Source organism: Trachurus trachurus, assembly GCF_905171665.1.
Source record: "Trachurus trachurus genome assembly, chromosome: 9".
In the NCBI taxonomy this organism is placed as follows: domain Eukaryota; kingdom Metazoa; phylum Chordata; class Actinopteri; order Carangiformes; family Carangidae; genus Trachurus; species Trachurus trachurus.
In genome coordinates, this window is record NC_139895.1 from 25,895,411 (window position 1) to 25,920,453 (window position 25,043).

The window sequence follows — 25,043 nt, forward strand, 5'->3', positions numbered from 1 at the left end:
TGGATTTTTCATAGGCCGGAATCACTGTTCAGTGAACTACTACAATACTGCCACAAGGCAGTGTAGCAGAATTATAAGTATGGCTTGGATTTTCAATAATATTCTTAATAGCTTTGGTTAATGTCAGTTTATTCTAGGGTTTGTTATATACATGTAATGATGTTTTACTCGGCTCTGTCTCCAGCCTGTCAATAGTGTGCAGATAAATGTGTAAAAGAAATAGACCAGAGAACAGATTTTTACCCTGAAGAGATCACAGTAATTACCAGTACAGTAAGTATGAGCACTTGCATTAAGTTAAGCTTTCACCAGATTCATTGTTGAAATGATCTCAAGTAGTTCAACATTTTAACTGTAAGTGTAATCATGCAAAAACAACAAACAAACAAAAGAACAAAAAAAAAATGGTGCATAGTAATTTTAGGAGAACCACAAAGATCATCTGTCGGGTGAATGATTAGAAAAGTACACTAAAGTAGATATCACAGTACAGGCAACAAACATCCCTCCACACTCAACAGTTTACATGTGAAAACTCTTGACAGATTTATGCCTTATCTCATCTCACATGATCATCTTGCCACATGCTTACCAGCTTTCATTGCATGAACGTTGCAAACCTTTCTTTAAAACAGACAAGAATCATCATCCAGTCAAACACTGCTAGTGCATTAATACAGATGACGTTGAGACCATGTTCGAGTGGCCAGGACGGCTGATGCAGAGCACAAAACAAAACCTGTTCCAGTTTCAGAATTAGATTCCAAGGGCACCGAGTAGACCTAGTGTGGCGTGCTTATCAGATCAAGTCCTTAGCTCTTAGCATCACTTTACATTAGACCATAATTTCTCATAGCAAGCAGAGTACCTCCCATTTAGTTTTGGACTGTCTTCAAAATTGTGGCAACCCATTAGAGTGCAGGGTTGCCTGCAGTGATTGTCACCTGTCCTTTGTATTAGAAGACATTCCAGTTTGCCCCAGGAGGAGGTCTTCCATGGGCCAGCCTGCACCAGGAGACAGGCAGAGGCAGCTCATCCCTCTCAGAACTGTGCATATGGCCTAGCAGATAGTCTGAGGTGGGTTCACATGTGTTAAGCCAGTTATACCATGGTTTAATGGGCACTATTGCCTTTAGGTCAGCATAAAATGTCTGCCAGGAAACAAGTTCACACTTGACTCTGGAGCCAGTTGCGAGGATCGAGCCTGGCTCTGAGGTTCCTGAGGCTGCGTCGAGCCGGGGAGGGCCTCGAGAAGGGGGCTCCCTCAGATGACTCGGGGCTGTGGCTGCCCTCGCTGTTGCTGGAGCTGTTGCTGGAGGTGGAGCTGGAGCAAGAGAGTGTGGTCTGCGTACTTCGCTGTGATTGAGGTGAACGAGAGGATACAGGGATAGGGGTGAGCAGCGAGGAGGGAGGAGGTTGGCAGGGGCACTGCAGGGTCCCTCCTCCTCCGTATCCCCTCCCTCGGAGGGTGCTGAGCTTCGCATCCAGCGACAGAGTGCGTGGCCTCAGACGGGAGGGGGAAGATGACAAGAGAGAGAAGTTTGAAGAAGGCTCGGGCCAGCCATGGTGGTGAGAGCAGGGGCTGGTGCTGCAGTGGCTGTCGCTGTCTGACGTCAGGCTTGCATCCGAGGACAGCAGACCCACCTGTGGGCAGCGATGGGGGCTCACAGGACTTTGGGGTCTTCGATGAGGGGTGCAGGGGCTGTGGCCGGACAGACGGGAAGTACAGGGACGAGGGCGGCCAGCGCTTTTGGGGTTGTTCTCTTCAAACACAGACATCCAGGTGGGAGATGTGCCCAGCTGGCTGCGGAGCTCCAGCTCCTGCAACCTCCGAGCCAGGATATCTGACACAGTAGTGCTGAGGTCATCAGATGACTCAATAACTGCAGGAGAAATGCAGTAAAACTCATCATTACACAAAACCCATCTAAATTACTGCTTCAGGATTAAATCTGAAATTTGGGCCTTGAACAGGCAATGAAGTCATCATCATTTTGAATAGGAATTAAAAACAAACATGCCCTAAAAGTTGTTTCTCCATTTCTTTTGCCAAATGACTGAGGTATGGATGAGGATAGTTTCACTGCAAAATTTAGGAATGTCTTAATCTTGATGGACGTGAGGATCCTGGATGGATTTCTCAAAATCATTAGATTTTCAAACTTCAAACTGAAGCCGTGAAATGTTTTTATGAAACAACTCCTTGAGTTCAAAGGGAGAAAAGTTTGAAAGGATTTCGATGGTAAGATATTTTTTATTTTATTTTTTAAGTACTCAAAAAGTAGAGTACAATATGAAGTGAACTGTGTTCATGGAGCCTTTGTCTTTATGCATTGATACTGTCATGCATTGTACACTCAGACCTGTAACACGTATACATTCAGATCCTAGTCATGTTTGAGTTTAAAAGAAGAGAAAATCATTAACGTTTGGATTAATCTCATTGTTGCTTCCTGCTTGATGATGGAGCATTACATTCTCTCTTGTAATGTTTTGCTGAATTCACCAACCATCAACAAGTTGCTGAACTTGAAATACATCCTGGATTGCGTCAACTTTATCCCAAATAGACTGCTTTACTCCATCCAGGCTCTTGGGACTGCAACATTTACTACAACATAATTTACATGGAGCCCTAATCCTGTTACTTCACCTGTCGTTGTAATAGGATGAGAGCAGAGCACGAATCTCAGCAGACACAGCGTTATCCTGCAGCAGAAGACCCTCACAGGAGGGTGTGGCAAGAGGGGCTGCCAGGGGAGTTAGAGACCAAGAGGGAGGTCGGTAGAAGAGAGAGAGGGAGAGAGAAGGAGTGGAGTGGATAGGAGGTGTGCAGCAGGTGGAGTTCAGTTTTTATGTGTTTTAATGATGGTGAGAGAAATTGGTGAGGGTTGATGCGTATGTGTGATTGCAAACAAAAAAAAGATTAATTCAGAGATAATTTTAATCCACCCATTACAAATGAATGGTGAAAGTTTAATGGAAATGTGGTGTTTATCATGAATGATGTATGAGAACACAAGAAAATAATGAAGAGGGACGAAGGAGCCAAAGCCAGGGAGTGAAGGATTCAGGACGGACGAGGAAATTTGAAAAAGGACAAAGAGGAACAGAGAAACAGAAGACAGAGAGTAAGTCAGCGTGTCAGAGATAAGACCCGTTCTAACTACAGTACAGACAAGTAAAGCAGAGTGTGAGTTTGAGATATCAGGAGAGGAAAATTTAATTGTGACAGCATCTCTCATGCACAAGGAATTAAAGCTACACACATTCACATGCAGTGCAGAGTAAGACACAGTGCTTTCTTTCCCTGTTTTCCTTTCTTAGTTCAATGTCTTTCGATCAGAGAAGGGGTCTTACCCATTTCGTGGTAAAGAGAGCCCTGTTTTGGTGTGACAGGAGCTGGTTTCCTTGGTGATGGCAGTTCAATTTTCATTAAGTCATCACAGCATTGCTTCCACTGGCCTGTATGTTGGAGACAAACAGTTATTCCACAAATCATCATAGATGATATACAGTATTTTATGGCAGCAATGGAAGCATATGTGAGAGGTTGTATACATAGGGGGTGTATAATGACACCCTGTATGATTTATAGGGAAGCAAGTACTCACTCATATCATAGAAATGTTGCCAGAAGGCCTCCATCCACCGATGTGTGTCCTCGCGGCTGTCTGTGGTCAGAGTGTGTGTGACCTCCTCACCGCCGTATTGGTTACTGATACAGATATTCTGAACTTTACTGTGAGGGTCTTTCTCTGACGCACGTATCCTGGTCTCCTGAAAGAGGGGAGCAACAAAGAATACAATCATCTGCCACATAATGATTACCTTCAGGAATGAATGCCAGTACATCTGTATGAAATATATGCGCTGCAACAAGTGGTCGTTACGGCAAATGTAATTGCAAGTCCCCACTGAAAATAAGCCCTCACTAATAAAGCCAGCAATTAGCCCTCTTCCAAGCCATTTCCCTTCAGCAATTATCCAACAAAAGGTGCAGACACCTAAATTCCCACACCCCCTCGCTCTACTCCAAATGCATCTAGGCCTGTTTTAAACCACTAGATGGCAGTGTTGTTCCATTCAGCTGTTTGTCACACTGAGCTCCCTCCGCCAGCTGGAGGGCCAGACAGCTGACTAACAATGGATCATACAGACCTGATCTGATCTGACTGTCTTGGCTTTGGGTCAGCAGTGCGCTCAGGGTCAGAGGCTACAAAAGACTGAATGAGTCACTATGGAAAGAATGAGAAGCCCCACAGGCATCAACTCTCAGACACGGGGACAGGAAATAAGATGATTGAGAACCTGACTGGCTGACAGGGTGACGAAAGAAATGTGATTCCTAAATTGGATGGCTCTGACCGCCATGTTTTATTATGTGTGCAATGAATGAATAGATAGATAGATAGATAGATAGATAGATAGATAGATAGATAGATAGATAGATAGATAGATAGATAGATAGATAGATAGATAGATAGATAGATAGATAGATAGATAGATAGATAGATAGATAGATAGATAGATAGATAGATAGATAGATAGATAGATACTGAACAGATTTCGTTATGAAATCGTTGGTTCATTTTATTCAGACATGCCTGCCCTTCACTTGCTTCGCAACAGAATCAAAGCTTCCAACTTTTGGCCTTTGAGCAGCTCTACCGGGGCAACTGACTACTAAAGTGCCCTGCTCAGGGGCACCTTGATATGCCTTACTAAAAGAGGATATCATCTCTTATTTATTTATTTATTTATTTTTTGGCTCAGATTCCACCAGTTGGCTTAAGATTCAATCTGGCAGCAATCCACAGGCCTTAGCTACTACACCGCTGATGCCTTAGGTGTTCCTGTAACTGTATGTTTCCTGTAAGGCTGGATTCAGCTCTGGAGGCTTATTACTACATCCCAGGTAGTTTGTTTTTATGTGATTCTTCTCCAGTCCTGACCTTGTTGATCGCAATAGTGAAAGCTGGTTCAACGTTGGCCTCCACATCTTCTTGCCGGTGGTAACAGAAGAGGCTTGTTCCTTTCAGAACGGCGTACACTTTTGTCCAACTCTGAGGGTCACCTCCACACTGCTGCAAGGTAGACAACAAGATCGATCAGGGGGTGAGTAAAAGACGGGGAAGGAAGCACAAAGAGAGATGGCATCGTAAGAAGCAACAAAATGTCAACACATCAGTGCTACACACACCCACCTGCCAACTTACCTTCACTTTCAAACATCCGCTCACCATCTGTTGGGTCATACAGTGAGGCTGAGCTGCGAGGCGGCAACACATACTACCATAGAGTGGCAGCCAGTACGAACACTCTTCTACAGGGAGAGGGAGACGGATGGGCAAAAATAAACACCATCAATAAATGACAGCACTCCCTCATGATATTCAAATGCACTCACACTCATGTGCAACCACACATAGACAGACAGACACATCATCTGCACATCACATTATCGTCACCCCCCTTTTAAAACCAATACAAGGCACAGGGGTGTAAAAGACTGGCAGCTGCAGGGAGAGTCATGAAGTGCGGTAGTGAAACTTTACAGCAGGCTGAAGGGCCAATGAATAAAACACTAGGGGCCTGTCTGTCGGAGGATCTGGACCCTTGTTAGCCCACATCATTACAGCTTTACACAACAGTCACCTCACAAGCATGGGCTTTATTACTATGACCTTGACAATGGCTGTCTGTCAGAGAACATGAGGACAGAGTGGAAGGATAAGGTCGGAAAGGGAGGTTAAGGGGGTAGGTGCACAATTCGATGGGTTAAAGGAAATTATTCCAACTATAATGCAAAGGGGAGCAAGTGAGACAGTGATGTGTGAGAGAAGAACAAAAAAAAAACAGACAGATGGCTGAATTGGCTGAGAAAGGAGACAGATTGATGGAAGCTGTCACTCACCGTTGCCTGAGATGGTGAGGTCATGTGTGCGAAAGCTGTCCTGGACGTGTGACAGTGACAGGGTGGTATGAGCTAAGAGGTGGTACTTAGGGCCTCTGTCAAAACACAAGCGTGGGAGAAAAAAAATCATTTGGTGTTTGAGTATGCATGCTTACAGTGAGAAACCGTCCCCATAAATATGCCCACCTGCGCTCTCAGAAAGACATATCTCTTATTCCTCTCTCTATTCCGCCTCCATTCACTCTTAACTGGCGTCAAACGGTAACTAGTTATCATTTCAAAACCAAACTTACGGTACAGAGGGAACTGGTAGCAAGAGAGGAGCCCCCCCTCCGTTACTGACAGGACTACATGGTCCGGGCTCCATGGCTGCCCGGAGCTTCTTCCCAGCCGACCGTCCTAGGGAGGAGCTGAGTTTACTGGCTAGTTTCCTTGGTGTGCTCCCTGCTGAGTAGTCGTCCTCTGAACAGCAGCTGTACAGCTCAACTCGGAGCTCAAAACCTGGGCCGGCTTCACTACTGCACAAGGCCACACAATGAACACAAAGTCAGTGTCAATTACAGGTTGTATGGGTGGTTTTTTTGTGAGTATTACAGGCAGACAGTTGACTTACAAAACAATGGTGTTGTCGAAGCAAATATCAGTGAGCGTCCGGTCCACTATCACCATGTCTGTGTCAAAGATCTCTCCTCCCAGCTGCAGCAGGCAGAACACCGCGCACCGATGAAGCTCTGCAACAGAACAAGGCGGAGAGGCAGAGTAGGAGACAGAGAAAAATACACATTAGAGGTCTCATCGGCTTTTATTCATCTGCATCTTGAGAATTCATTTCACCTCTAAAGCTGCTTCACTTGCAGCCTTGAAGTGGTAGCTATCTGTTAAAACTAAGTGTTGAGGCACGTGGTTAAAACTCCTGCACCAGGCTGACAAGCACCTCTACTCTTGTTCGTTTCAGTTCAGCACCCCCGACTCTGCTAAAGATTCCTGTATAGCATTGTTAGGCACCTTGAGCGTTGAACTGAAGCTCAATGGTCTTTTAATATTGCAGTGGCCAATGAGAGCAACACTCTCCTTCCACATATGCTGCAGATTAACTATCTAAGGGAATACACATGCATTATGAGGAAGATGAAATTCCCTTTTATTTGTTTCTGAACACCATCCATAATATGAGTACACAGCTCCTTCGATACCACTGTTATTATAAAAAATAATATGGCCCCGGGTGATCTACTATCTTTTTTCATGCGTGTTTCTCTTCCTCTATTGCACAACTGAATCCAGATGATCATTTTGCCAACAGAAAAGGCTAAGACAGGTGGTGGTCTGTTCCTATTACAATGACAACCTCTCCAGTGGGTCTCACACTGTATGTGCTTCCCGGTCAATGCCAAACTGACACTTAATATTCCCATTTATTATTCCAAGTATGAGCTCAACATGGTTAAAATATGATTGGGCACGTGAGAGAGGAACATGCACTATTCCTCTTTGCCTCCTGGGCTTAGTTTATGTCTCGGTGTGCTTAATGACCTTGACTAACAGCCTCATTAAGCTCTGTTAAGAGTCTACTACCTGTCTCTTGAGTTCATTTATATGCACAGGCCATGCAGATTAATTTCATTCAAGTTGCCAAGAGAAAGAATGAGCACAGAGACTCTTATGATGACTGTACGGAGGTTAACCCACATTGACTCTATCAAGAGGAGGCGGAATGAAAAACAGTCAATATAAATACAACCGCTGTTATATTTTCAGTGCACCACTAAATTATGAAATGCAATAAAAACATTTGAATATGACTGAGTTCACAGTAACACCCCCCAAGACAAAAGACCAGGGGCGTTCCTTAAATGCACAATGTCAGATTTCATTTGTTCAGCCTTCCAGTATTCTCTGCCCCACTAATAATGACCCATTTCAGCGCCAGTGTACTGCTGCTTCTCAGAGCCAAGAGGAACAGCCAACAAGACGCAACAGTGGGTCACGTTGTTTCTGCCAGGGGTTTCTTGTCTTTTAAAAAAAAAAACTCTGTTCCTGTGAAATACAGACGTATCTGGGAGAAGAAACAGAAACTGAGTAGAAAAGTGTCATTCTTCATGGCCTTGTTTGCACTGTTCAATGGGAGTCCCTTTGGGTCAAAATATTTTTAAATACATCAAACCAAAAAGCCCACATCAGTGTTTAGCCCTTAAGCCAATGATGAAAATGTGAGTTTTGTTCCATTGTCACAAGGAGTTCCACACTCACATCATATGATTTCTCAAAGGTTTTCATACAAATTCAGCATCTTGCAATTCTTCTGTCCCTCCCTTACAAGAAAATCATTAACAAAACCCACAGGCATGCATCATTAATAAGCCATCAATAAGTTTTCTCACATGCAGAGAGGTGGTTTCTTACCTCCTTTGTTCTTGAAGTACTCTGTGTCTTTCCACATGAGAGGGATACGAAGATCTGTAAAGACAACAGACAAAGACTTAGACTACAAAAATGTTAAACACCGAAACACGTTTTCTTTTAATCGGTGTGTGTGTGATTGTGTGTGTGTGTGTGTATGTATCTCCCTGCGCATGCTGCTTTCATATCGATAGCCAACTGTGTTTGTGTTTTTCCGTGTGTCTAGTGTGTTCCCCAGACATTCAGCAGTACCCCAGTGTACCTCCACCCATCCATCCACACACAGAAACACACAACTCATTAACATTTATTTCTTCAATCTCTCATCATGTTGTAAACACATATAAAACAAGAACGATTGGAAAAAGAAATGTTTCATCCCTCTTATCTTGCTTCCTGGCGTGAATTATCTCTCTGCAGTGTGTCTGTGATAAAAACAGCGTAGCTTCGTAATCATTCATCTGACTGTCCTCTGTCATATTGCGACAGGCAGCATCTGCAAGTCACCGACTTCACTGCGGTCAGTCAAGAGGCAATGCTACACAGTGCACCTGTTCATAAATATTTCTTTTTGTTACTTGCCTGATATTGCCACTTTTCCTTTGCATGGGAGTCTGTCGTCCATTGGCCCCGCATCCGACGACCTCCTTGTCACCTTCTGCATGACCTGAGCTTCCTTCATCCTCTGCAGCTCCGACATGTAGGCCATGATACGAGTGCTGCAGGTCTGCAGGCTCTTGGCTGCCTCCAGCGCCTGGTCTCTCTGGGAGCAGGCAGCCAGCAGCTTGCAGGCCCCATCACGCATCCGGATCTCATGGTCAATCTTCTTCTGGATGTCGCTGTCCTGCAGAGGCAATTGATGGTGGAGGGAGAGAGAAGGAAAGGAGACTGTTAGGGAATTGAGTCTTAAATTATGCTTGATGTCACATTTGTGAATGGAGGGAAAACATATTGAGAAATACATAGACACATTCTTCTTTTTTTCCTATTATAAAGCTTAATTGTGGTTTAATTTTCACAGTGATATGTTTGGAGGAGATTGTTCAATAAAATTGATGGATACCTATACACTTTATCTATTAAGAATAAATCACATTGTCACAATCATTTCATGTGGAGAGGTAAAAAAAAATATTTTATTTCAACTTTATGGTCAACCACGTACAATAGGTAAACTGAGAGAAAGGTAGATAAAATAAGAGAGAAATAGAAACGAAGGAAAGAAGATTAGAGAAGACAACTAGATGGTCAAAGTGTAGTAGATTTGGCCTCTTATGGATACATGATTGAGATGTGTCAAACAGTCTGAAGTCTGTATTCATTGATGTGTGTAAGATTTGGCACAATAAACACGTGGCCTTTTGCCCTCTCACCAACAAGCCCACCCCGGCTGAACAGACACGTAGATGCTGAATCATTTAGTGCAAACTTACTCACTAGACACACACGCACAAAGGGAGAGGCACATCTCCAGTGAGGGAATACAGAATGAAGCTGTCAAACGCTGAACGTCTGCAGCCCAAATGAGAAGCCCCAGACATACACAAACATCCACACACACACACACACATACTTAGCGACTTCGAGCCACCGTCCCTTTCCTCAGACAGCTTTCTAAAAGGAAGAGCTTATCTGGGGCAAGAAAGCCATCCTGTCTGTGATTAAAAAGACTCTACACTTACACAGCAGTGCACACACACTCGCAAACCCAAACACATGCAGGCGGTGAAGGTTCCTCAATCCCTAACTGTCTGGCTGTGTCTCCGGTGATGCTGTCCAGGGTTTTAAACAAAATCTCTAAGCCCCTCTTCACTCTGTCAGCAGAGCAAAAAGACTGTATGCATGAACTTAAAACAACAGTCACTGAAGGGAGAGGACTAGCGGTGAAAGAAGATGAGAGAGCTCAAAGGGAACCAGGAATCAAACAAAGCCCGGGCAAAAGCAAAGCCACGTCGACCTTGAGCGCCGGTGCCAGTGCTCTTGTTTTTTTCAAGCTGAAACCTTTGAATCATGTACAAATCAATGCAAATAAATCCAGAGAATGCTGATCAGCAAGGTCGTCTTTAAAGATCTGGTTAAATAAATAAGGGAAATATGAAGTTCACCTGGTGTTTATGATGAATGAATGAACAAATGGAAACATCTGTCTGACTGGTGGGGTGGGTGTCTGCATGTGTGTGATTGTAGGTGGGTGTTTGCGTGCCCCTCCCCTTTTGTGATACATTAGCAATCTCACAGTGTCCCCAACCAATAATCTCTAATGCTCCTTTTGCCCTTCTCTTCTCTCCCCTCTTTGCCTGATAAATGCACCTTCTCCTCCTCTGGTCCAATAATTCTAATAGATCCTCTTCCTCTCTTTCTCCTCTCTCTCTCTCTTTGCCTGATTCTCATGCATTTTTTATTCTTTTGATTTAAGCTTTTATACTTTCACTGCTCATTTTCTTCCGCCTTCTCGTGCGCTCCATCCATTCCACTTGACTGTCCTCCTCATCGGCTTTTCTTTCTTCTCCTCCACACACCCTCCTCCTCCTCCTCCTCCCCCTTTCTACCTGTCTCTCCCCTGGCGTGAGCCTCTAATTTTATTCCGAACAGGCCCAGTGGGAGAGGGATGAATGTGGTTTTGACTTGAAAGTCCACATTTGGACACAGACTCTTGCTTGGACACAGCGCACTACAAAATGAGGTTTCACGTAATTCTTGATTAACCACAGCATTGGGAAAGCTAACTCGCTCCTCAGGATACAACCACACTCCTTCTGCATGGTGGTGAAAGCTACACTAACAGCTGTAAATCGCACTTAAGATCTAGCTACTCTGTTTCCAAACCAAACCACTGAAACATTTAAACACGGTCAGTAGGAGTCTGACGTGCATTACAGTATGTCTTCCTACAATAACACGGTTTGACATTCAAAAAATGGCTGGGGGTGATTACGAGCAGATTTCTCCTTTGAAACTGCTGGAGTGCAGAATTATCAGACGCAGCGTGATTGAGTGTATTTATACTTATATAATGATAATGATCAGTCTGTAGTCGTGTAAAATCTGCACTGCGGCTGCTGAACACAGTGTAGCTACGCAAATAAGCCTGCCATTAAATAAACACTTTCACTGCCTGAAAAGCAATTATCATACTCTTGACCACAAAAGAAAGGAAACCAAATTACAGCAACAGTATAAACATTGATAGTCTGCAATGTACAAGTGGAGGATTCAATTTTGTAGGTCAAGTGTTTGTTTATGAGAGTTGATGTGCTTTTCTTTCATCATAAAGTGCCGTTTTTTGGAGACAAAGAAGTAATTTTAACTGAGAACGGGAGATTGCTACAACGCCAGAAATACACACCAAAGTAAAAAAAAAAAAAAAAAAAAAAAAAATTCCAAGCATTGTTATACCTGCTGCTGCCAAGTTCGGACTGAGCTGTTTAAAAATGCAAAATGTAGCAAGCACAACATAACTGAGAGAGTAGGAGTTCTCTAATACAGTTTCAAAATAAAATAAAATGTATTCCACAGACTAAACTGCTTAAAAAGTAACAAACAAACAAATGCATGTTTCTTAAATCACCAATAAAACAATTATGTGCAGAGGTTTTTTGAGTTTTACTTCTTTCAGACAGAGCCTCCTCTTCCATTTGTTCGTGTCAAGCTGTCACTGACTAAACTACTTCGATTCCTTAGTGAAGCAATTCATCAAGTCATAAATACTGAAGACAACTGTTCTGTACAAAATGATTACACCACTTGAGACTCATTCTTTTTAATCTTTTATAGGGAAACAATTAATTACTCTCTTGAAGAAAATATTGATCTGTTATTCATTCACAACAAAACCAGTAGCTAAGAGCAATAATCGTAAAGAATACATGTGGACGGAAGAAAAACAGAGAAAGACCAGCATAGACTGTGTCCAGATGTCTTTGTCAATAGTGGCACCGCAAACTATGCTGCATTCATCCCTAAGCCTGAGGCTGGCTGGCCAACTTTAAAGGAATGCATAACACACACACACACTGACACACACGTACAAGAGGCACAGTAAAGGAACTGTTACCACAGTTCATTTCCATGCATTAAAGTGACCTGCTAGGAGGAGGTCCAGTATTTATAGCAGCTAAATTAACAAGCTTCTCCTTCTGGGGATCTCAGAATAGAAGACAAGCAGCCTAGATTTCACTCTAATCCAGGCGTCTGGCTGTATGTCGGGCTAGCAGAGTAAAACAACCTGACATAAACACTCACAGATGGTTGAGTAACAGATAAACACACAGCAAACAACGCATTTACACGTAAACGACAACAAGCAGGACAAAAGCCTAGAGTAGATGATTAACCCATTTTCTTTTCCTCATCTTTCCCAAATGCTCACAGGCACACATGAATACCACCCTCCAAAACACACACACACACACACAGTCACAATGAGTCTCTCACACAGTGTCCTCCTCAGAGTGGCAGGTGTTAGACCAGTGGGCACTGCCAGAGAGGCTGACTGCCTGTGACGGCGGCACTGTGGACTGCAGCCAGACAAAGGGTGAAGGCAGGGTGGATAAGCGACAAGGATGAAGTGCATGTTGGGAATCAAGCGGCGACACAGAGGGGAGGTGGTGCTGTCAAAGAAAACAGGAGAGGAGGGTGAGCAGGGAGCTGTAGAGGAGGGAGAAAGAAACGAAAGAAATACAGGCTGACAGGGCGAAAGGTCTGTGTGGAGTGAGAGAGGCTGTTGAGAGAGAGAAAAAAAGAGGGAACTGTGAGGGGAAGAGAGGAACTGAGAGGGCACAGCATGTCAAGCAGGTCAGAGGATGAGGATGGAGAGATGGTGAGGAAGAAAAGTAAGGGGAGAAGATTGAGACGTGGGGCTCGAGCTTCGAAGAGACAGATTTGGCAGCAGAAAAAGAAGTGGAGGGCTCAATATAAACACTTCTGCTCCCAATGTAATGAAGCACAAAGCTTTGTAAATGAGCAGGTGTGGAAATAATTGGGAGAGAAAAAAAAACACAGAGACAAGTGTATCTGTGAAAAGTTGAAGTGATGGCAAAAAACAGGAAGCTTCATAATTACTCGTGAATTCTAGTGTAGTTCATTAGTATCTGCCAAATTAATTCATCCAATGACTACACTTTGTTTCGCATAAATGTTTTATCAGACCTCGACAACATCGCTACATGACGCACACAGAATATGCATAACGCCAATGTAACCTTTCAGTAGGTAATTTGATGCCTCAGTAGATACCAGATGGTCACTTCCTCTGTCACCTTCTCTGTCCCAGCTTGGCCCTGTGTTTTGATCCTCACTGGTGTGTCAATGGGGTGTGATCACAGAGGCAGTAACACACACACACACACACACACACACACACACACACACACACACACGGTGGTTGGGGATTTGACGCCGCTGCAGATGGTGCGTAATGGTTTGTTTACGATGTGTTGTTCTGCATGAGTAGGCTTTCCTGTTCAGATCACTGACCCTTGACCTCTGACCTTTATCCCTAACCAGACCAGACGGCTGCAGTTACAGCATGGGTTAGTCCGCAGGGTGAGGTTTAACACACAGCGAGCATGAAAAACATGAAGAAGCAACACAGTTTGCCTTGTACAGCAGCCATAAATCAGACCACCTGGGAGAGATAGTCATAGAGAGGAGGAGGAGGAGGAAGAGGAGGAAGAAGAGGGGAAGAGGAGCTGCTACTAAACTGTGAGGAAAGAATATTTTCACCATTGCAATGCCAGTTTGTCGATCGGTCAGTCCACCACTTTATTCCTGTGACACATATATAGTATATCACAACCAAATTAAGATTTCTATTTCTATAGGACTATCAATAATACAGTCATTCACGGTTAGCAATATTGGTGACCCCTTGTCCTTTCACAGGATGAATCGTGATACATTTGCTGTTCCTCTGACTTTTCATCTAGTGCTATTATCTGATAAAAACTTCACTTTGTCCAATATTTTGACTACGACCAAAGGTCCTGTAACCACACTCCCATCAGCCTCAGATCAATTGTACCTGTTAAATATCAGCATGCTGAATGTTAGCATTTAAAGCTATGCTGGGCTAACCAACAGCCTGGTTGTGTTGCAGACTTTAAAGCAGAAGTAAGCGATCCGGTCATTTTGGCTAACTTCCTGTCAGCGGATGGAGTTAGCAGCCCCCGCCCTCGTCCCTACGTCACCATATGCACGCGCTTCGTCCTCAGTCTATGCAACTGCCCCCTTGGCTGCACACACAGAGAGGACCGCCCCTTTATGCCGTTCTCTCTCCTCATTGGATAAAGGTTGTAGGATACAAGGAAAGTTTTCTCCTCGGTTTACAGCAGAGCAGAGTGACTGACAGACCCGTGTTTCGGACCAAACACTCTCTATAAGTGATTGCTGTCGGAAGATATAACCATTTAAGAATGAACACAAACATTCTGCTTACTTCTGCTTTAAGTTATGGTTGGTAATCATGTTCAGAAACACTTTCTGTTATACTGGGTGAAATGTTCTTTCTATCCTGAGAGTAGTCAATACATTATGTATTCAGAGAACAGAACAAAAATAATCAGGCCTCTGTGGGGGCTGCAGGACTGACAAAACTCTGACCAATTCTTGCTTTTCTTCACCTATGTCCGCAGAAAAGCCACATTTCCAGTCTCGTGGGTGGCAGTTTAGCTCTGGCAATGCATGTTGGGTGTCTTCACCTACGTCCGTGGAAAGGTGAAGTTGTGGCTTCAGAGAGAAGTCTGAGGAAAGGGGCTGGGACTTTAGACTTGACAAAATGTGGCCCGACTTTCCAGAATCTCCAACAGCTCAATGTCAATACTGATACCAACAGATGAATTGTGCTTCTACTTGCATAAAAGGGGGTCAGAGGTCATGTCGAGATTTTTTGACATTGGGATAGAACCTGAATCCTCTAGTTAAAAGCTGTTTTTTCCAAATCTTACACACAATCATGTCACCTTCTTGTCTTTGCTGACTCTGAAGTCATTTTCTTTTTGAGCAGACAAGACGCTGCAGCTGACTGGCAGAATACAAAAGCTTGTTGGACAGGCAGAGTCAAAAGAGGGTGATGGAAAAGAAAGAAGCAAGGAGACCAAAAAGTTGAGTAACAACAGAACAGAAGAACTGAAGCACTCAGACAAAAGGGCAAAAGACTCACTCTCACTATTTTACACACACAAAGGCAGACAAGCAGACAAACACACAAGCTCACGCACTCACAAGAACATGCACAATCTGTCAATCTTCATGGCAACAGACTTGAAGACTGTTACAAATGTGCTCCATCTCTGTTTCACATACACACAAAACCGAAGAATTGCGAATTCCTGACCACTCCCATACACTGGGACTTTACTGACCAAACTGCTGGCTTTCAATTAGCCAGCCACAACTATGTGCCTCGCCTTCCTCTCCACCCTCTTCCGCTACTTTCCCTCTTGCTCACCCTCTTCCCCTCTTCCTCTCCCACACCCTGTGCATGGCTACAGTTAGGGATGGAGGGGGTAGTTGAGAGCGCAAGAAAGAGCAAGAGTTAAGTGAAGAAAAGAAAAAAATTAGCTGAGAGAAGAGAGGAAATGAAAAGTAGAGATGAAGATATGAGCAGGATAGAGGGAGGGAGAGAGAGAGAATTTTGATGGAGAAATGATGGATAGAGATTGTCTGAATTGCAGGAAAGGAAAGGGAGGAAATAGCATTAACGCACAAATGGAGCGTATTATGTGCATGTGCACAGTGATTTACACATGGAGTCAGATTAGTAGAAAACAGACAACAATCCCAAAACAAGCTCCAACCACTCAAAAACAATGCTCTGATTCACCAAACAACATCCCCACAGTGTGTGAGGCTCCAGCTGCTGCCGGGCAGCCAGGGCACAACAACAGTGAAGGGAACTGGTTTGGTACTGGTCATGGAAGTCAGAGAGGAGGGGGGAGAGAAACAGTAACGGGTGGAGTGTTTGCTTGCGCCTTTTTACGACAGAAAAGCTGGCTATGAAGCAGTCCAAGTCTGCTCACTGCCAGGACTCACTTAAGACACACACTCCCAGCCCACTCATATGGCAAAATGTGCCTGTGTTCACCCGGTGCCAACATGCTGATGTCATCACTGAGGTGATCACATATGCACCCAGTCGCTCTTGTAGCTGGAACGCTGTGAACTCTCCTCCCTCCCTCTCGACAGCTTATGCATTCAATTATTCCCTGACAATAGAGACTGTTTCAGCTCTGCCTGCATGGAAAACTATGTGTGTGTGTGTCTGTGTGAGTGCTTGTCCACATGTGCTTATGTGCGCAAGCGTGTGTCCAAATGACTTTGTAGCCAGCTGTTCTCTCACAAAGGCAGTGTGTTTCAATGCAGCTGGGTCCCAGTGCACATGGGACAGAGTCAGAACAGAAAGTGCTAACGAGAGAAATTATATGACTGCGCCCGTGTCCTAAACCATGTTTTAAGTCCATGCAGGAGGTGGTGGAATATATATGTATGCAAGTGAATCAGTGCATATTTGTTCTGTGTTCTGCGCAATTTGTACTTGCAAGCAGATTTGTTTTTTTGGCTGTTGGCCCTACGGAGAGCAACAGTGGAGTGAATTTCAAGCTATAAAACAAATTTGTTTAGAGCTACAAGAGAGCACAGGGAGTTTAGAGTCTGCCAAGCAGTGATCACTTCAACAATTTATAGCACACTAAAGCTTGATGGCTCTTATATGACTGCATGTGCACACTCAGCCTAATACACCAGCTCTGCATTATCATATAGCAGCACAGCAGGGGGCCGGGAGAATAGAAGCAGCAGGCAGGCAAACCAAACTGCAGAATCATGTCAAGGCAGTGTATAGGTGATAATAACAGGGAGTGTGTCTGCATTTGTGTGTGTGTGTTACTGTAAGACTGTGTGTGGCCCCACAGCATATAAATAACAGGCCGGGAGAGTATAGATTTGTAAAACACTGCACTGTTTCCACAGCAGCCTCATAAATAACATTGGGAAGAAAACAGGTATAGCTTCAACCTGGAAGGTAGTTTATTATGAGTACCAACAGCACAAAAAAATTTAATTACAGCAGTGCTCCCGTCTGCTCCTCTTCCATCTCACCTCTAAGAGGAGCAGAGGGAACAAGCTGGGCTGTATTCAAAACACATGGTGAGGTATAATAAGGTGGATTGTAAATCTTTGTTATTGTGGGGAACTGAGTCTAAAGGTAGAACATAATATATTATAATCCGGGAGCCAAACGGACCATATAAGGCTGAAAATTGCAAAATGTTGGAAAATATTGAAAAACCTGCTCACAAAACTTACTTGCAAGAAATGTGAGGTGATGTATTCTTGAGCAGTAGTGGCATAGGCGTGTGGAAAAATATGATCCACAGATTTTAGTGAGAAATGAGACAGAGAAGGGACCAGAGCTTCTACCATGCTGCTTCCTTTTCCAATCAAGCGGTAATGGAGAGAAACTCTAATGACAGAACTGGCAGACTGAACTGTCTAGGGGCTGCAAGGGGCAAATTAATGAATTACAACACACACACACAGCAATACTGTAACCTCATCAGTGCATTTTACTGGCACAGTAAGCGTTGTGCACTGCAGCCTGGAACACAGCCACTGACTATCACCAAGTTGATACTGCATTATTAACTGATTAGGGCAGCTTTTCCTGTAAACCAGAAGCCCATACAGAGAAAGGAGGGAAAGGTTTAGGAAAGGAACCGGTGTGAAACAGGTCTTTCTAAGCCCCTGATCAAAGACTACTGTTGTCTCTCTCAATGAGAGCCCTTTGCTAGTACGTCCCTAAGTGGGGAGATAGAGTAAAGGGGATTTAATCACATTAAAAGACCCACATGAGGCAAAAGACATTGATGTGACGTTGTAATCCACTCTGCGCTGGAATTTTTTCACGCTGGTACAGCCTGTTCTTTTCTCTAACACATCAAATTACTGTCTGAAGAGAGGTCAATGATAGTTGGATGTGTCACTTATCACTTACTCTTATATATGGCTGTGAGAGGATGGAGCACTACACAACACAAAAAAACACTGGCCTGACTTTTCTGAGAACCTCAGTGTGCATATGCAGCTGTCATGGTGACTGACAGCTCTCGGTACGTTACCTCACAGCTCGGGTGAACGCCAGGAAGGAGGAAAGCAAAGGGCACAACGACGGGCACTGGGTTTAATCTCTGCCATGTGTCTGTGCGGGCAGGTTCGACTGGCATGTTGCTCCCAGTTATCCAGAGTTGTCCAGCTTTCCTCAAACATTAATTAATCATAAACACACCACCACTGAGTGAGTATAGGAGTGTTTGCCCACAGCTCCATGCTCCTTTGCAAAAATGTCAAATTAATTTGGAGGCTTACTATTGGTATTAGTGTCAACAACTGCTGTTTACGAAGAAATTACAAAAAGTTAATCAACAGCACGCTCTAAAGAACTAATGCTCCAGTTTAAAAACACAGACTCTTTCCTAAGTGCTGTACAAAGCACTTTAGAAACATTTTAAAAATGTGCTTCTTCCTTTTACAATGAAACCATCTGATCAGACAGGCCCCCTATTCTAGATGTGTGAAAAAGGATGGAACAGCATGAAGGCTGGAGTGGGAGGATGGGAGGAACAAATGGCAGATGATGAACAGCTAAAGGGACAAACGCGGGGAGCGGAGGGCAGGAGGTCACAGTGCCACCGCTTCCCGAAGGAGAGCGGCTTCCCTGCTGAGTCCCCGTACCATTAAGCTCCTTTTCATCCTTCAGTGGGGTGAGCAGTTATCTCACTTCCACAAACCAATCCTAACACTCCATGAGCAACACAACATAACGGACTTAGAGCTCTCATTAGTTGACTTTTTCAAATAAGTGCATCCAACCCCCCCCTGCTGATTAACAGTTTCAACAGCCTGACACAATGTCAGTGACACACACACACACATACACACACATACACACATTCACACTCACAGTGCTTGTCGCAGTAATCCAAGGCTTTCCTCCTTGTCTGAATCAGGATGAGGAAATCGGGGCTAATTAGCTCAGCCAGCCTAACTAGCATTTAAGCCTGCCAAACTCTCCTCCCCGTTGTCTTTTATCTCTGACCTCTTTGCTATGCTACAGACACACATGAAGATGTGCAGTTAAATCCAAAGCATTTGGAGCTAAGCCATTATTAATGTGGATAAATCTGAAAAGGGTATTTTTCTCCTTACTTATATCTCTTTATTCACATTCAAAAACACACATTAAGCTGGATAGATTTCAAAACATTTGTTCAGAGCTCTTCCAACAACACTCTAACATATGATACAACTTTCATTATCTTACACATTCAGCTCCATATGGTTGGAAGAGGAGGAGCTTTCTGTTTCTCATTTACTTCTCAACCAGATCTATCCATCTTAATTTTATTAAACTGAGTAGAAGAATCTAACTGGAACAGATGTCTTGACACTGTCTAGACTCTCAAATTGGTCCGTCTTTTATATTCATACTGTGTCCATTATTCTTTTCTTCTCTCCACTTTCCATCAGTACTCCAGAATCCAATTATGCTCATCACAACTTGGGTTTATACAGTCTATATAGGGTAGAAACAATAAAACAATGTTGTTTACAGCTTTTATTGTCTTAATCAAAAAAACTGGACAACAAATGTAGTCATTTTCTCTGTCTCTCGTTTAGCCTTGTCTGAGCCCCATAAGAGCTCTGTAGTTGAAGCTGCTTTTATGGCTCTCCATTATTCATCACTGTAGCTGCTGTTGCCTTATTTAGTCTATATGGCCACATGTGTGTTTATATATATATATATATATACACACACACGACCACATGTGCTGCCCCCACGTGAGATGTGTTCGGAGGGGAGGTGAGGCGTGTGTCTGTCATGAAGTCGCACAAGACAGAGACAAAGACACAATAACAAGGCAGCAGGCACTTTATGGTAAGGCTGTGTGTGTATGTGCGGAAGAGCAAAATGTGTGTCCTCTATCGCTATCGACCAGCGAGAGCCCTGAAGTGAATGCAGTTCATTATAATATTCATGAAGCTGCAGGACTTCTGAGTGGAGTTAAAGCAAAGCCAGATATCACTAAACTGACCTCAGCCCTCTGCCCTCAGGGCACTGAGAGCAAGAAAGGGACAGATGAGGCTCAGCTGGAGGGATTGTGGGCATGAGATGGGGGCGGGGTGGGGTCTCTAGTCACTTATTTTGCAATTATAACTTGTTTCATGATTTCAAAATATAAAATAGTCCTACCCTCACTGGGTCACCAAAAAGATCAAAGGCCTTGAAAAAAAAAAAGATTTACATGAACTGAAACTGAAAACAACTGGATGTGGAATCTGAGATGACACAACGCTTTGTGGTATGCCATTAATTAATGACTGCCATGAATCAAGAGGAATATTGCTATCACAGGGTCATAAAAGTAGTATTTGTTTCACTGCCTTGATTAATGACAGCCATATTAATGTCATGGGCAACACATGTAAGGTGAGATCCACTCACAGTCTGCGAGTCTGTCACTTTGGTTCCACCCTTCTGCCACTTCACAGCACTTACAGCCTGCTCTGGTTACTAATGGGCCACATTAACCCCAGGAGTCCCTGCATGTGTGTTGTGCATGCATGTGCATGTGTGTACAAGCATGTGTGTCAGTTCAGTGAGAGACAATGAGGAAATGAATCGCGAAGGCAAGGAGGCGGATAAGGGCAAGCACGATAGAGAAGTGAATAGAACAAGATAGGGAATATAATTAATCGTGGCAAGTGTGCATGTGTGCCAGCGCTTGGTTCTTATCTCTGCCCTCCAGAATATTTTTTAACAGATTGGGGGATCCACATTTAAATACAAGCACACAACCTAGTCAGAAACTTAAAACTTATACACAATCATTAACCCCACCACTTATCTACACACCAACAGAGATACTAGTTCAACTAAATATTTATTCTGTCACAACAGAACAGTGCACAGCCTCGCTCTGCTGTCATGTAAATGCACCATAATACACAGGCACACATGAACAGAGCCTGGGCCTGGACTGGGCCTCTCATGGTTTTACATTCCAGTTCAGAGTGAACTCCTTTTGTATTTCCTGCATCTCTCTGTGCTGTGAGGGAAATGAGAATAAAGCAGATAAATACTTATTGCACACTCCTTTTTGCCTGCAGTCATTTAATCTAATAGCAGTAGTGATGGCTGTTTCTTCATAAACACAGCAGTGCATGGAAGCTATAGTGGGTTTATCTTCTTTTTTTTTAAGAAACCAGAGTAGAAATTTCAAATGTAAAGAAGATCCACATGCTACCAAAATATTGGCTGATGCCCAACTCTGTCTAAAAATATTGGAGCGGGCCCATGTCGGTCAAGTTTTTCCAGTGTGGAACAAATGCAGAACAGAGGTCTGACAGTCACTGCCTGCTCAGTGTTGTGGTATTTATGGAGGCTCTTCAAGTCAGCCAGCGCCAGTGTGCATGTGTGCCTGCGATAAATAAGCCCAAGTAAACATGTTTCATTGTCAACAGCAGCAGATCATTCGGGAGTCAGCCATCAAGTGTGCTCCGCGCCCTGCTCACATTCTCTGGCTGAGCAAATCCACGAGCTATTTTGTGTCTTCTGTCACACGCATGCTACACACACTTACCCTGACCCACGCTGGCTGAGATATCATGTGAGTGGCATGATGTGTATGAGTGCGTAAAGCTATATCTTTGATAATATTATTATCGATTCAATATGGCCACGCAAGCATTTCATCGGAGGGCCAGAGGATGAAGGATAGCCTCGATGGATTAGCCATTAGGTTAGATCTCTGCAGATCTGCTGAAAGTGTGCGCCTATGCACATGTTTTGTGGCGACGCTCATATCAGCAACACAAGGGCAATTCCGCTAAACAAACATAATCTAATCATGGATTGGCTGCACAGATGCAGCGTAAAATGAGGGGAAACACACACACACACACATACACATGCAGAGAAAGCAGGTGGCAGATACTGTATAAGACAGCTTCTCAGTGGTGCTGTGTAAATGACTGGCAGCTCAGCATCTGCTTCCTCAGATAGACATGACAGATAGATGGGGCCGGGTTTGATTGTGATCCACTGCCAGCAGCTCTGCATTAGCTGCTTGTCTGATTATCTGTCTGTGGGACTGAGCTCTCTCCTCCACGACCATCAATCCTTCCACAATCTCTCTGCATCGTCACGTCATCACTCCTCTCTAATTGTCTGCCTGTCTGTCTGTTTATCCGCCTGTCTTCTCGTTTGTCCATCACTGGCATCGCCATCCGCAGACTCATCAAGCCGGACCATCTCTCTGCGTGTTTCTTCCTTCACACATTGTCTCCCTGCATCAACCCTGTTCGTCCTCCCTCCCAATGTTTATTCGTGAGGACAAACCCACTGAGAACGCTGCCCGCCACAACAGAAAGAAAAGTAGGACATAACTGTTCTCAGGGAGCTCTGTCATGGCATGTCAGGGCCCTTTTTGAACTGGCTTTGTAAAGTGCGTATTTGAGTCATGAAGCAAGAAACTAAAAGCAGGAGAGGAGCACCAGAGCTTGCAAGGAGAGGCTGTGAGAAAGTAAGAAACCCCAAGAGAGACAAAGACTGTATATGAATAAGTTTGAGTTAAAAGATCTATAATTGGGTGGGTGGAGAGGCAATATTGCAGCGGAGAAGGGTCTAAGTGGCTCATTTTTCACATGATTCCTTAGACAACTGGCTCAAGGAGACACACACACACACACACACACACACACACACACACACACACACACACACACACACACACACACACACACACACACACACACACACACACACACACACACACACACACACACACACACACACACACACACACACACACACACACAGAAAGTCCAATTCACCCCCTCACTCCTCCTCTGCAGCTTCTGTCATAAAGTAAGTAATAGATTGCAGTTCTTTCTGAGTTTCTACCAGGCTGAGGAGGGTCCTATACATGTACAGTACTGTATATATCTCAGTCCCAGCAGCCGCCCCCTTGGGACAAAACAGAGGACAGTATCAGCAGAGAAAACAGAATGACCTCTAATGCAGACACACAGCAGCACAGAGCAGGGCATGGAGAGTCAGCAAGAAACAGAAAAAAGAAAAAAAAAACACTCACACGTGACTGCAGAGGTGAATGAAGGCTGGGGAGGGAAGAGAAGGAGGAGAGACAGACAGATACAAGCAGAAGAGACACTCCAGATACCTATCTTGAAAGAGAGAGACAGAAAGCCAGGTGGACCGACAGAGACTTGACTGCAGAAAGCTCGTCTGCAGTAAGTGCTTATTGATCGTTAGACAAGGCCAAAGGATTCCATGGCCAGTGAACTGACACAGGATGCTGGCTGCAGGATGCTTCTTTCCTCCTTGCATAATTGCGGACCCAATGAAAAGCATGAAGAAATGCAACTGCCAGCAGGATCAGCTTAACTGCAGCGCATAACAACCATGACTAGACTCAAAGTGTAGTGTGCAGCAGAGAATAGAAAGAAAATTCATGTATATTGAGAATGCTGTGTAGCCACACTGAGGAGGACCTCACTGGCACATCAGTGACCTTTTCACTCCTAATGATCAGAGACGGCTGTGGTTGTAACAGTAGCTTCCAATGCACTGCATACACACACAGATACACACACACACACACACATGCATATATACATGGATAGAGACACACACACAGGCTGTACTCCGGGAATGGAAAAGATCACATCTGCCTTGCTCGTTCAGTCCCTGACTGATGCTGATGTAGGTGACCTTTTAAATCAACACAAGAGTAAAATCTTAGCCCTCTCACGTCAGGAAGCAGCCTGTCATTAAGTTAAGTGAAGGCAATCAACAGACAGAGATGAAGGTAGTTGTTTGGTTAATCTGTGCATGGATGGAGTTTCACTGGTGATGAAGAAAAAAAAAAGTTGATTATAGGAAGTGGTCAGAGCTACCAGTCGTCGGTCAAAGTGCCCCAACCAGAATGGCTGCCTGTCACACACACTCAGGCTCTGTGGCCTCTGTTCTTCAGGGGACAGCATGTTGAGGAAAACATTTTTTGGTGGCTGTCCCTTTGTTTTAGCATTTTTCTGAGGTTTGCAGTACGTGTGTGTGTGTTTAAGTAGAAAACATGGTGAACTAACTCCTGAAATAGAAATGTGACTACATTCTAGACATTTCTCTGCTAACTGGAATCCACGAGAACCAAATGTTTTTAATGTCAAAACTATGGCATCTTCTTTATTTTACAGATGTGGAAAAAGCTGTAAAAATACTAAATATTCTCACATTCAAAGGTCTTTCCTACCCCAGGATCCAATTTAAGTTCGGCTGTTTCTTTGCTGCCAACTCAAGGCGTTTCGGAAAGACTTATTCACAACAGAGAGAGGAAAGGCTGATGACTGCATTGCAAGTCTTTATTTACAGTAATATCCCACAGTTTTCACACTGTTTCCACTCTGAGAGGCTAAATGACACATCACGATGCTGTCAGACAACATGAAAAACTGAGTTCCTATCCCCCTCTAATGTCTAATCTCATTTACTTCAGCAACAGAGAGAGAGCCATGGGAGTGAAGATAAACAAATTAAATCTGCTCATTTTACTTTACTAGTTTTAGTGACCTGATCATTACACGTAATAATAGATTAATAACCATCATAATCATCTGTCCCTTAAGGCAAAAAATACACCATTTACAGACACTG

General features: G+C 43.9%; 1 protein-coding gene across 1 annotated transcript in view; it reads right to left on the bottom strand.

The window, feature by feature from the left end:
* Positions 1 to 1,167: 1,167 nt before the first annotated feature.
* rtkna (rhotekin a) overlaps positions 1,168 to 25,043 on the bottom strand; it is a gene marked incomplete at its 3' end in the record, with an annotated part of 36,756 nt that continues 12,880 nt past the window's right edge. The window contains exons 2-11 of the mRNA XM_083979625.1: positions 8,900 to 9,161; positions 8,321 to 8,374; positions 6,531 to 6,648; positions 6,211 to 6,435; positions 5,918 to 6,012; positions 5,220 to 5,326; positions 4,956 to 5,087; positions 3,615 to 3,780; positions 3,361 to 3,465; positions 1,168 to 1,883 (exon numbers count right to left, since the gene is read on the bottom strand). Coding sequence (XP_083835751.1) covers positions 1,168 to 1,883; positions 3,361 to 3,465; positions 3,615 to 3,780; positions 4,956 to 5,087; positions 5,220 to 5,326; positions 5,918 to 6,012; positions 6,211 to 6,435; positions 6,531 to 6,648; positions 8,321 to 8,374; positions 8,900 to 9,161 — 1,980 coding nt within the window. The remainder of the gene's footprint in view (positions 1,884 to 3,360; positions 3,466 to 3,614; positions 3,781 to 4,955; positions 5,088 to 5,219; positions 5,327 to 5,917; positions 6,013 to 6,210; positions 6,436 to 6,530; positions 6,649 to 8,320; positions 8,375 to 8,899; positions 9,162 to 25,043) is intronic.